Genomic DNA, 14,140 nt, shown 5'->3' with positions numbered 1-14,140 from the left:
GGCTATATATTTATTTGATCAAAAATACAGTAAAAACTGTAATATTGTGAAATATTATTACAATTACAAATAACTGTTTTCTGTCTGAATATATTTTGAAATGTAATTTATTCCTGTGATGCAAAGCTGAATTTTCAGCATCATTACTTCTGTATAATTGTTGTGCTGCTTCATATTTTTGTGAAAACCGTGATACATTTTTTTTTTTTTATGAATAGAAAGAATTAATTTGAAATAGAAATCTTTTGTAAGATTTTAAATGTATTATTTAAACTTTTGAGCAATTTAACGCATCCTTACTGAATTAAAGTATTTATTTCTTTAAAAAATGATTGACCCCAAACCGTAATGTAACAGCATATTATAAAGGGTGCATTGTATTTTTTTTCCTGACAATCTACATTTATCATGGTCAAAATACACAAAACGTGTTAATTCAGAATAAAAAACTTTGGAAACTTAAGTGCTATATTTCAGCTGAACTAGACATATCCCCTTTTTTCGTTTCAGAAATCTGGTCACGTTATTACAAAGCGAAGAAAGGATCTTATAGTTTCTTTTGTGTGTTTTAAAAAAGCACTTTAAAACCCATCATTAAGAGCAATCAGGCTGATAGCAGGCCTATTTTAATCTCAGTAATCTTGTGCAAAGACTTGTCTGCTGTAGACTGGCTAAAACACAGCTTCTTTTACACTTTATTCTACATCAATCAAACAGCAGCTCTTGACAAAATGAGTCTGCCCTTCTGACTGACTCAGTCTTGCCGTTAATGATCAGCTTTTTCTTCCTCCCGTCTCTCCGCAGGTTGTGGGTGTTTTCATCTGGTTTGGTGTGATGCCGCCACACACCACTGTGGACTACGAGGAGCAGCGGCCGCCCAATCCAGAGTTGGCACGTGGCATCCTGAAGTGTGACATGTCTGATTTGTCACTCATCTGTTGCCTGAGCTACAGTATCGTGCTGATGGTCACATGCACTGTGTATGCGGTCAAAAGCCGAGGTGTTCCTGAGACCTTCAATGAAGCTAAACCCATCGGCTTCACCATGTACACCACCTGCATCGTCTGGCTGGCCTTCGTGCCTATTTTCTTTGGCACAGCACAGTCCACTGAGAAGGTGAGAAGTGTGTTATAACGGGATTCATTGCTAGTGCTGATAAACAAGTAGTTCACCCAAAAATGCAAAGCATTAACTTGCATCATGTCAATCCAATCCTGTATGATTTTCTTTTTTTGTTTGGAGGACTGTCTCTTTTTTTTATACATCCAAAATGCGCAAAAGTAAGATTTTTGTTTGAAAGAAATTATTAATTTCATTCAGCAAGATGCATTCAATTGAAAAGTGACAGTAAAGACATATTTTATATTACAGAGGATTTCTATTTCAAATAAATGCTGTTCTTTTGAAGTTCTATTCATTAAAGAATCCTGATAAAAACAATGTCTCACAGTTTACGTAAAAAAAAAACATTATTTTCAACAATAATAACTATTGCTGAAAATTACAATTTGAAATATATTCAAATATATATATAGTAATATATATAGTATATATTCACATATATTAGTGCTGGGAAAAGATTAATCGCGATTAATTGCATCCAAAATAAAGGTTTTTGTTTATATAATATATGTGTGTGTACTGTGTATATTTATTATGACACACACATGCAGTATATATTTTGAAAATATTTACATGTATTTACATCTATATATTTATATTCATATAATTAATATTATATATAAATATATTTAATATATAAACATATTTTTCTTAAATATATGCATGCATGTGTGTGTATTATACATAACAAATATACACAGTACACACATATATATTATGTACACAAAAACATGTGTGTGTGTGTATATATGTATTTATATACACACAAAAAAATATATATATATTGTTTTTTATTCCAATGCTATTTCATAATATTAAGTTATTGGAGAGAATAAGAGACATCCTTTAAAACATTTTAATGTTTATTATATATATTTGTATATATACTAAAAATAAATAAATATATATATATATCTTTATAGTGGGAAAAGGTTCTTAATTTTTTAAAAATGTTTATCACACTAAAAAAAGTTCTTTGGGGAACCTCAAATGATTCTTCTATGGCATCACAGCAAAAATACCTTTTTAATGCTTTATTATTAATTTCTCCACTATCCCACTCTTTTTCCCTCATTTAACATCCTTTTTTACTCAAAAATATCACTTTGTGGAAGCAAAATCTGTTGCAAACTATGGAAGTTTAATGGAAGTATTTTCATCATTACCTGCAGGTGTTGCTAGCTGTTTCTATGTTACTGTTCCTGTATAAGAAACTGTAATGAAAGCCGTATTCTCTTACAGTGAGAAGTTATTAATGCTTTTCTCATACATTCACCATAAGACAGAGAGCAATACTACACATCTTCAAAACACAATATATAGCAATACAACACCATCTTTCTATGAAACAACTTCCCGTATTTCCACCACAATGTGCTCTCACAGTTCTGCTCCAATCCATCAACAAAAGAGCGGAGCTTAGTCACCGTTAAGTAGAAAATTATGTGAAATGAAGTCATTTCAATATAAAGGCATTGAAGTAAGCAACAACCTGCCAGGCTCACGATAACAAGTCCAAGTTTCGTTTTTGAAGAGGCCTTTGATATGGCAGACATGGAAAGGGATGAGATGAGAAAAAAAACAACATTTCATTTCGCCCCTTTATCTCCCAAAGACACACCATGACACAGAGACAAAGGCTCTTCCGCCCACCAATGAGGTACCGGGGGTTTGACTGTGGGAGGAGGTTGATAACGGGAGTGTTTTGGAGCCTGAAAGACAATGTCTACGCATCTTAATAAAGCCAGAAGCCTCGTCAGCGGGAATTAGGAATTAGAGCATTAGTTATTGCTGCATAGATTAAACGAGCCAGGTAGCTTCCCACTGACGTGCCGCGCTAATACTGTATGTGCCGTTTCCTGGTGAGCACTCTTGGGTGGGCAGGTGCTCTTTTATTTGGCTTGGCAGCCACATATGATGAACATTGTGAATATTTATTTTGATGCAAGCCACGGCCTGTCCAAAGGAGGATTTTATTGCTAAAAGGTTGCTCAGGAGGCTTTAGGAGGTGTTTTATTTAAGCGTCACATTTGATGTTTCTTCTGTTCGTTTTAGGAAAACAAAATGATAGTTGACACAAAGTAAGAGCTATAAAATGAATGTGGATGCCATTAATGCGCTACTTTTCAAAGGTTTGGGGTCAGTAAGATTTTTTCTGATTGAAATAAATACTTTTTTTCAGCAAGGAGGCAATGAATGACAGTAAAGTCATTTGTAATGTTACGGTTTCTATTTCAAATAATTGTAAACATTCTATTCACCAAAAAATCTTGAAAAGAAATGTAAGCAGCTCAACTGTTTTCAACAATGATAATAAGAAATGAGAAAAATGATTTCTGAGGGATCATGTGACACTGAATACTGGAGTAATGGTGCTGAAAATTCAGCTTTGCATCACTGGAATAAATTAGATTTTAAAATCTATCCAAATAGAACACTGTTATTGTAAAATGTCATAATCTTTCACAATATTACATTTTTTTCTGTATTTCTGATCAAATAAATGCAGTTTTGGTGAGCATAAGAGACCAAAAGACACCAAACTGTTGAACAGTAATATATAATAATTATGATTAATGATTATAAAATATAATTTAAAAATTACTTAACATTAATTAATGCAATACATTTGTTATGGCATTTATACTTTTTTTATTAACTTTAATTAATAAAAGTACAATTGTTCATTGTTAGTTCATGTTAGCTCAGGTCCATTCAATAATATTTATCATATTTATTATTTATAATTTTTTTATATTAATAAACATTTAATTCTCCATTTATAATATTAACAGATAAAATTTTGGATTTTAGTAATGTATAGTCAATGGTGAAATTAATATGAACTAAGATTAATAAGTATTTTCCATTGTTAGTTCATGCTAACTAAAGTAGTTAATTGATGTTAACAAATGAAAACTTTGTAATGATCAATTATATATAACGTATCCTGTGATCTGAACTGATTCTGATGGTCCTTTGACCTGCATCTCTTGACCTTTCATTTCCTGTGTTTGATGCAGATGTTCATCCAGACGACAACACTGACTGTGTCCATGAGTCTGAGTGCCTCGGTGTCTCTGGGGATGCTCTACATACCGAAATTCTACGTCATCATCTTCCACCCGGAGCAGAACGTGCAGAAGCGCAAGCGCAGCTTCAAGGCTGTGGTTCAAGCCGCCACCATGTCCTCACGCCTCTCGCAGAAATCCATCAATGACAAGCAGAACGGAGAGACCAAGATCGAGCCAGACAGGATGCAGTAGCAGGTAACAGCCACTCTCTGTTCTGAATCTCCTGAGACACCATTAAAGTCTGGAAGAATGCTACAAATAAATCAACCCGTCAGAATCACACTTTTAAAAATAAAGCCTCCAATCAGAGCTAAAAAGGTTATACGATTGACACTATAAGAACAGTGTTATTTCAGTACTTTTTATATACTATTATAGTTTTTAGCCATTTTTGAATGTCCTTTTTAATCAGTTTTTTAAATTTAGGTTCCAGTTTAGTTTTAATTTTGTATTTATTTTATTCCCAGTTGGTTACTTTAGTGCTTCAACTTAAACTAAACAAAAATGAGAAAAGTTGCTTAGAAAAAGCTATTTTTTATATTTTATTTAATTAACAAAAATGTTTTAATAATATTCGTTTTCGTTAATGAGAATAACCCTGAATTGGAGAACCTTTTTTTTTTATTACAACAAGTTTTTAATTAATTAATTTTTTAATTCACTGTTAGTTTTTAGCTTTAATTGAATTTATCTCTAGTTAGTAATTTTAGCACTTTTGTTTTATCAAACTAAACAAAAATTAGAAACGTGGCAACTAACTGAAATAAACTGAAGTTTTCCATCTAATATTTATGGGTTTTTGTTTTTGTTTTTTTCAGTTGTCAGATCAGATTCAGATTATTTTATCAGATGACAAATTACCGAGGGAAAAAAAAAGAGTTTAGTCAGAATACCATATTGAATGTTGACAGAAATGAAAACAAGGCTGTAAGGGCTAGAAGTACAGTGTGTTCAACGGAGTGTACTGTTGTTCAGCTGTCGAAACAACTTTCTGAACTTGACTTTTTAGTGGACAAAAACAGTTTTGAAAATTGTAAGCTGTGAAAATGATACAATATGGGACCTTTCTACAGTGTTTACCATTGTTATGGCCATCCTTCAGAGCCTCGTTTTCATCCGTGTTAAATTCACTATCTCTGTCTATCACTGTCTCACCTCACTAAAGTCTATTGAAAGAGAGACCCAAGCCATTTCTAGAGACTACAATATAGTAGCGACTTGCCTGATCACACTAGCAGCCATATAGCGACCATAACAACCAATAAATTGCATAACAATGCACTAAAACATTCAGAACACTTTAGTAATAGCAAAGCCCTGGCAACTACCCACAACACCCATTGTGTTTTATGCTGTGTTTAGTTTCTGCTGTGAAGTCATATTTGCTGAAAAGAGAAAATGTCCTGCAGTAACTTGCTCTTGTGAACTTTTATGCCCTCGAATGACTGATAGCAGGGGATCTGCTGAGAAATACTGCTCCGTAATATATTTAATTGCAATAAACTGTCCTCAAAGCTTCCAAGATGGGATTGTTAGGGAACTCGATGCTTTAAATTCAATATTTAAGGTGCCCTGAATCCTTTTACGTGAGTTGTATTGAGTGCCCCCTCACATTTTGATATCCATAACATCTCCCTCTCTCTCTTCCTCTTTTAAATTGCAGTTAAATGCTTTTGGGTTTATTTTCCACTTGTTCTCTATCTCTGCAGCACACATTTGCTTCCTCAACACATGCAGTTTGAAGCAGCACATCTCATTACTTCCATATAACTGAGCTTTTGGAAGCAAAAAATCACTAAGCCTGCACAAAATTCTTGAAATGATGCTTGTTGATATGGATATTTCTCTGCGTTGCAACAATATTTGGGAGCACAAGTGAAGAAACTGGAAGCAGAAAATTAATTATGTAAAGCATGTGGATATAGAAGTGCATTGAATATGATTATTTTATGTACTTTATTAATGTATTTATTAATAAAACAAATGCAAAATGATTCTGTTATATATTTTTAGTGCAGTTATCCTCTTCTCTCCCCTTGTAGGTACTGAGATATAGAGCTAATATAATTTTGCCTTGTGACAACTAGCCCCGGTGACCTTTCTTTGTTTCTTTTACATATATGCTTTTTTTTTCTGCTCACCAAGGCTGCATTTATTTGATCAAAAATACAGTAAAAAATAATAATATTGTGAAATATTATTAAAATTTAAAATAATTGTTTTCCATTGTAATATATTTTAAAATGTAATTTATTCCTGTGATGCAAAGCTGAATTTCCAGCAGCCGTTATTCTATTATTTGTGGAAACATCTTTTTTAGCAATATCTGATGAATAGAAAGTTCAATATAACAGCATTTATTTGAAATAGAAATCTTTTCTAATATTATAAATGTCTTTACGATCACATTTGATCAATTTAATGCGTCCTTGCTGAATAAAAATATTAATTTCCTTAAAAAAAACAATAATAATAATTGCACTGACTCCAAATCTTTTAACTATATAGGGTATCTATTGTAATCATATTAGACTATATACATGCAGCTTCACAGAGTGCTAATATTAGATACCATTTGCATTTTTAAAGCTGCTTAGATATAATGCTATTTCTTTTGCAGCACAAGAGCAGATTTGTAACTTCACTGACCGCAAAGCACCATATGGTGCTTTCCAGAAACAAACGCTAGCACAAATCATCATCTTGACAGTTGATTGACAGTCATAAGCAGTGATCTGTGTGCTGTTAGCTGCGTTCACCCCTGAAGAGGAGAGTTAGCATGCTCTCACACTTGCCCTTAAACAAGGGATTTTACCCCCGGCTACTGCAGACAGACAGTTTCTCATGTCAGTACAGGGTAAATCACTCCGGACAAAAAGGCATCTGCCCTCATTGTATAGACACATAGAGTCTCTTGTGTCTCCTGTTGTTTTTGTGATTACGTTAAAGTAGTTTCCATAAACTGTTTGTTACCAGTTTTTATACTGAACAAGTCCCACAAAACAGACGTTTTTTTTATGCACTGGTCAGTTTTTAAATTTTGGGCTGTTTTGTGTTTCATAAGGTGTTGGTTAGACTAGTGGAAAGAAAACATACAAAATACACTTTTAAGTGTTTATTTTATTGCAATTTATCTATTTGTCTGTAAATTGCAATTAGAATACATATCTTTAAAGCTGTTTTCTCCAAATGAAATTTTCTCCACTTCAGCATAGCACTGAAGTTTTTTACAAAGGGGTTCTATGTTCATACATCATTTTCTCTGGTTTTTCTACAACATTTTATCCCTAAAAACATGGTGAAGATGTATTTTTTTCTGGTTCTTGACAGCATTTTCTGATTTATCGAGTGATAAAAAGAGATATCCAAAATCTCTTCTGTGAAAGCCGCTAACTCTAATTTGAAACAATTTAGCTAATCTAATTTATTGTTCAGATTTCCATTTTAGAAATGTATGCAAATTGGTGCATATTTAAACAGATAATGCTTCATCTGCATATGTAAACAACATTTCAGAACACATGTAATTTGCGATTTTTAATGTAATCAATCAACTGGGAAAGTATGGTGATATTATATTAAATATGTTTACCTGAAGTTTTGAACAAACCTCTAGCCTTAAGCATTAAACTTTTGCATGTACCTTGTCCCACACCAAATTATGAGCATAAAGGATGCTTAATCAATGATAAAATGGACAAATAAATCCCATCGTCTTCCATGCATTTAAGAAGAGATGTGAAGCATATTTAGAGGCTATAATATCATAGGCACTTGATTGTGGGCTTGTGGGATTGTGACTTGCATGGCCAGTCAGAAACAACCTAGCAATCAACCAGAAAGCCCTATAAAAAGCACTTTAGCAACCATATAGCAACGCTGTGACAGCCACCAATAACACTCCAGCACTGTGATAGTGAGTTTTGCATTGGCAAACTTTTAAAATATAGTTTATCCTTGCCACTGTTATCCTACTACGATTGCAAAGAATGGTATAATAGTGAATCACTTATACGTTGTACGTCATCTGCCTGAAGCACAATTTTGATAGTATTCCCATACTGCTATCAAAAATGCCTATTATAACTGCGGTCTATTGATGCAACCGTGAGAAGACTGTATTTGCCTTCACTAGAAAATACTGCATTCATGGGAAATATGGCCGAAACCCTTCAGGACTTGAGTAATAAAGGAAAAACACCCACATCCACCACAAGAAGCATTCAAGTGTGTGTTTTTGTCAAAGGAGCATTCAGCAGCGTGATATAAAAACAGCACGGATCTATTCAGAGGAGACACACTAGATCTGATGGCACATCTTGTTTTCTCTCCCGATCTGTCATTCGTGGGTGTTGCTCAGAAGAGGAAGTTGTTAAGAGAGATAAACAACATGTCAGCAAGTCACACTTTTCATGTCCAGAAGCCATTTCGCTTTCACTTTGTCATACAACATTTTAGTTGTTGCTTGACCTTTTGTGCTCATATCTATCTATCCATCCATCCATGCATCCATCCATCCATCATTTGTTCATTAATTTGTTTGTTTTATCTATCGTTCCTTCATTTTATCCATCCATCCATCCATCCATCGTTCATTCTGTTTATCTCTCTAGATTGAAGATCATGTGACACTGAAGACTGGAGATATAGTTGCTGAAAATTCAGCTTTGCATCACTGGAATAAATTACATTTTAAAATATATTCAAACAACGTAATATGAATGCAGCCTTGATGAGCAGAAGAGTATTCCATTACAGTTTTTTACAATCATTTTTGCACTAATAACAGAACCTTCACGTCTTTCAAAACTCTAGATACAGAACTCAAAACAGTCATTATTTGTAACACAGGCTGTTCAATGTTCAAAACTGCAAATTGCGATATAGCCTTGCATTTGCAGAAGCATTGGTTCAAAATACTCATTTATTATGAAATATCATAGGAACATTACTTTAGATCACCCACACACAAGAAACCCATAGTTTCACTGTTTAGTTGTTAGTACAATCATTAAATATAGGTGTTCAAAACACATGATGCAGCTTTCATTATGGTTCTACACATTCATACATCATTGCAATAGACTAGAGAGAAAAGTACAGACACTGGAATCATTCATTTTTTTTTTTTTTATTATTGATGAAATAATCAACACAACAGGTTTTTCAAAAAAACTTTAAATAAGAAAAAATTTGATAAGAAAAAAAGATAAGAACAACTACATTAGGCCTACAGTAAAATGTCAACTGGAGTGTTCCTCACTGCCCTTCTATGTTTTTATCAACAATTTCTTGTGGATTTGGCCACAGGTTCTCCTCCACATCATAATGGATGTTTTCATTAGTTAAACATCTTGGGAAAAAAAATCTTCTGGCATGGCAAATACAGGCCTGACATTGGTCATTGTACACATCATCTATGACCTGGAGAAGCATGACTTGTTTGTGAGGGTGTCTATTGTGAACCCTCCACCTCCATGTGGAGAAAAATTCTTCAGTCAGGTTACAGTAAGAAAAGGGGAGTATGGGGGTAAATACAAGGTGAAAAACTGTGGATGGACATGAAACCATGATTCTGGGCCCTTTGCACTGATTTTGCTGTGGGGGCCCTCAAAATCACATTCAGTGGGGGGTGGTCAGGCCCCCCAGAGAACATTGTTCTGGGCCGCTCTCGACCGCTGGACTCTCAACCTCTCCTCCATGTCATGGCCAGGGTAAAGCCTGCTTCATCCAAAAATATGAATGGTTTTCATCAGCTTCCAGCTCTATCGCCATCTAAAAAGACATTTACTGTAGGAAAAACAAATACTCATAACAATGATATAGACTTTGGGGAATTTTTTTCTCTCCCAACAACAGGCATCTTTAAACTGATCACACCTGAACACACTCAGTCCTCAGTTGCTTCACTTTCATAATCTAAATGTATAATATTGTTCATCCTTTTCCATAAAAACTGTGCAATAAGAGTAATGCAACTCTAGGGGAAAAAAATACTATGGAAGTCAATGGTGCCTCAGAACTGCTCTGTTTCCCACATTCTTCAGAATATCTTCCTTTGTGTTCAGCAGAACAAAAACATTCATACAGGTTTGGAACTACTTGAGGGTGAGTAAATGATGACAGAATTTTCATTTTAGAGTGAATTATCCCTTTAAGTTGTGTGATTTTGAACCAGGGATTTTAGTTCAATGAACAAAATATCTTTGGCTCATGTGTATTGTATCCAAGCATCTGGAAAAAGTGTATTGAAAAATGTGCATTTTGATCATCAGTTGTGAATTATGTGTCTAGAGATTTGAAAAATGACATGAAGGTTCTGTTATTAGTGCAAAAATGATTGCAAAAAACTGTAAATAGATGGCCATGAATAGTGAAAGATAATTTTTTTGCTGGTGTAGTTACAGTGTCTTCCAGCAGAGGTTAACAGAATCATGCTAACTAGGCAATCTTTGCTGGATGGTTTGGGGCTATTTTATGTTTTCTTGCAGACAGTTTGTCTCTACTTTGATGTACACTCTTTGTAGCATTCCTTTAAAACGCACATGAAGTACCAACCTACTTTTTTGCTGAGTGTTGCTGAGTTTCTCATATTCACAGATCTGTCTTTGTACTTACAGGTGACCCTTGGAACAGCTGTAGATCTCAAATCACCGAGGAACAGAGTCAAAGGCGGAGTTTTGCTGTGTTGTATTTTGTGATGCCAGGTGAGGACGTTAATAAAGCCGATGTTACTGACTGTGAAGCACAAACTGCTAACACTGCGAACAGAAAATACTTTATTGAGCATCTTTGTCGAACACTTGAAATGCTTCATAGATAGAATGTGCCCAAAAGCCTTTCTCATCCAGAGGATTTTTGCGGATCGCACAATGCAATTTGTAAAAATCTCTTTTTGTCCCATTTTTACCTCAGAAAACGTATTGTGTGGTTATTGCATTGAAGTTTTAGCATGAGATATTCAAAACAGTGCAACTTTGGACATGCACGCACTAAGAAGAAAAAACTTAATGAAAGACCACCAGATTTGATAAAAACACAGATCCTGACAGATACTGAAGAAAAAACTCTCCTCACCTCTAACCGTACAGCAAAGTCACTGCTTTGTCAGCTCATAATACACTATTTTATTTTAGATTGTAAGCTCAAATAATGAAGTATACACTATTTTCAGCCAGTTGTGTATTTGATAGCTTTGTGCATCTTAAATATCTATTTATTTAAATGATTCTAACTAGGTGTTATTAATTAGCTCTTTTATTTGTTTTGATTTTTTTGAAATAATGTATTTATTTATTTAATGTTGATGATTGATCTCCTTGGCCAAAGACATGCTGGTGCTTTTATAAAGAAACCTGTAGGAAAGGACAGAATTAAATATCAATACAGCATCCAGAGTGCACCGTGTTAAAGAACAGTGTACAGTTTAACTTGTTTAACATTGTAAATAGAGGAATCTGCAGAAGGTTTAATGGATGTATTATTTTGTGTGTTTTGAGGCAATTTTGTGTTTGATTGACAATGTGCATGGGAAACTCTAGCTGAAAAGTCTTACTGTGTTACATGAGTACCATGACTGCTGTGTTTTGCTCACATCACATTGAAGAAATGTAGTTTATGTCTTTCTATTTGCTATTTTTACATCAGTGTTTTAGGATGTCCATATATTCTGCTGAGTTCATAATGCTTAAGTAAATGCAACACTACAACACTGGCTGTGTCTATGAAGATGTCATATTTGAAGCTGTATTGATGTTGAATGGTACAATCGATAATAGAAAGAGCAAAGCAATCAATTGTAATTAAACAGATTGCTGATGGTCAGAATGCTTTGCCACAATAATTCCTACATGAAATAACAACAGTAGGATGCTGTGCTGTGAATAAAACTTGTTGTTTTCTGAATCTTTCTTAGTTCAGTGTTTCTGTTCTTAAAAATCATTCAATAAAGCCCTACAGCAAGACATTTGATACCTAGAAAGTAGATATATCAAATGTGTGCTTTCCACGCATGGCTGAGAACAAAATAAATGTTTTCATAACATCAAGGCCTGATGTTTTCTTTGCTCATATCATTGTTTTAAGCATTCATAATGTGTTTTTTATATCCTAAGTCAAAGGCTCTCTTATTTAAGCATAGTTTACTCAAAATGAACATTGTATCATTATTTACATGCAGTCATTTTATTTTAAACCCATATTCTGCTATTTTTTTTTAATGGAAAACAAAAGGAGAATCCATATGCAAATTATCCATTTCATGAAATCTTAATGATTAATTCAGGAATCAGACTCATACAGTTCTCAAGTTCAACTCACTGATTCACTGACTCACAGTTTTAGTAACAGCTCACAATGATGTACAAAATCAGAGGATTTAAGGCACAAATCACATGGACTACTTTTATGTTTCATGATACCTTTGTGTTGCTTTTGAATTCTTTTTGCAGCTTGAAAGTTTCCCATTCATTGTAATTGCAAAAGTGACTTTTGATTATTTTGGTGAATTTCTTTTGAAAGGATATCAAGTCAGATTTCAATGTAGTTCTTTCTCGTAACACTAGAGCAAGATTCACTTATTATAATTCATGCTAACACAATAATGGTCCAAGTTCTCATGCATTTTGCACGCACTACTATTGCATTGTCACGTGCAATGCACAAACCACTTTACTAAAGTATAAATATTAATCTGTATTAAAGAGAATCATTCTGTCCCTATTTACATGAGTGCTCAAATCATGTGTGACAGTAGGTGAAAAACACATAATGGACCTGTAAAGATGGTGGAGCTTATTCTTTTTTTTTTTACAACATCTCTTTTTCTCGATGTTGACACCAGAGGAACCATTAGGCCATTGTCAGCACAGTTTACTCACAGTCTGCACGCCTTAACACTAAACCTAGATGACAGACGTGTGTGCTGGAGGTGAAGAAATAATGACATCTGATGATAGGGCAGTAGGAGTCTAAACACAGGGCTGAAACAGAGAGACTGAAAGGCTGGACAGAGTGAACATTCACCACCAAATTATCAGCTGCTCACACATCAATCATCAGCCGTCAGTCAGAAATATGGAATTATGACAATGACACATTTGCCAGCCTAAAGATTCAGGGGCCACGAGAAGTTCAAAAACTTTTTGTGCCAGGGAATAGAATAAAATAATTGAAATTACATGTTTTCAATGTATTAAAAAAGAGACTCTGTGTTCTCAAAGCCATAACGGTACCTGTCTAGTCATCCAGTTTTGTCTATCACTTTAGAATCGTCACCTTCTTCTGGAAGAAAATAACTCAATTCCAAGCACCGTAGCCTCTAGAACATGAGCTTTGTCAGCTTATATTTTTGCATTTTTTTAATAAAGAGCATTAAAAAATCTATTAGGTTCTATTAGGTAAATTTGAACAGTGCTTGTGCCCACACTGACAACCAAAACGTTATGCTACAAGATTAATCAGTTAAAAGGTCCTTTATTGATCAATAAATCAATCAGTTTCTGGGTAATTTGAGTGATTTGAGTCTCAAACTCAATTCCTGGAGGGCCACAGCTCTGCACAGTTTAGCTCCAACCCTAATCAAACACACCTGATCCAAATAATCAAGGTCTTCAGGATCACTAGAAACTTCCAAGCAGGTGTGATTTGGAGCTGGTTGGAGCTAAACTGTGCAGAGCTGTGGCCCTCCAGGAATTGATTGAGACCACTGCAGTACTGTCTGTGTATTTTTGTCAAACACTGCCACCTTGTGCCAAATGCATACTCCTATAGCCAAAACTTTAGGTTACTTGCATAACCTAACACCTGTTCTCTGATTACAAGAATGAAGGAATGAAGTTATTTGAATGCTTTTTTAAATTAATTTTTTTTATATATATTCTATATTAGTGATAGCTGAATGCATAACATGTAGCACTGTACATTTTCTTTGTCAAATTCAATGT

At 34.2% G+C, this 14,140-nt stretch overlaps 1 protein-coding gene across 1 annotated transcript in view; it reads left to right on the top strand.

The window, feature by feature from the left end:
• LOC306849129 (metabotropic glutamate receptor 6-like) overlaps window positions 1-12,099 on the top strand; it is a gene marked incomplete at its 5' end in the record, with an annotated part of 29,358 nt that extends 17,259 nt beyond the window's left edge. The window contains 3 exons of the mRNA XM_079383973.1: window positions 805-1,116; window positions 4,146-4,391; window positions 10,817-12,099. Of these exons, the coding sequence (XP_079240099.1) occupies window positions 805-1,116; window positions 4,146-4,388 (555 nt within the window). The 3' untranslated portion in view covers window positions 4,389-4,391; window positions 10,817-12,099. The remainder of the gene's footprint in view (window positions 1-804; window positions 1,117-4,145; window positions 4,392-10,816) is intronic.
• Window positions 12,100-14,140: the final 2,041 nt, after the last annotated feature.

This window comes from Barbus barbus (genome assembly GCF_936440315.1).
Source record: "Barbus barbus genome assembly, chromosome: 29".
NCBI classification, from domain to species: domain Eukaryota; kingdom Metazoa; phylum Chordata; class Actinopteri; order Cypriniformes; family Cyprinidae; genus Barbus; species Barbus barbus.
The sequence above is the reverse complement of the archived record's forward strand: the minus strand, read 5'-3'. Positions and strand labels throughout refer to the sequence as shown.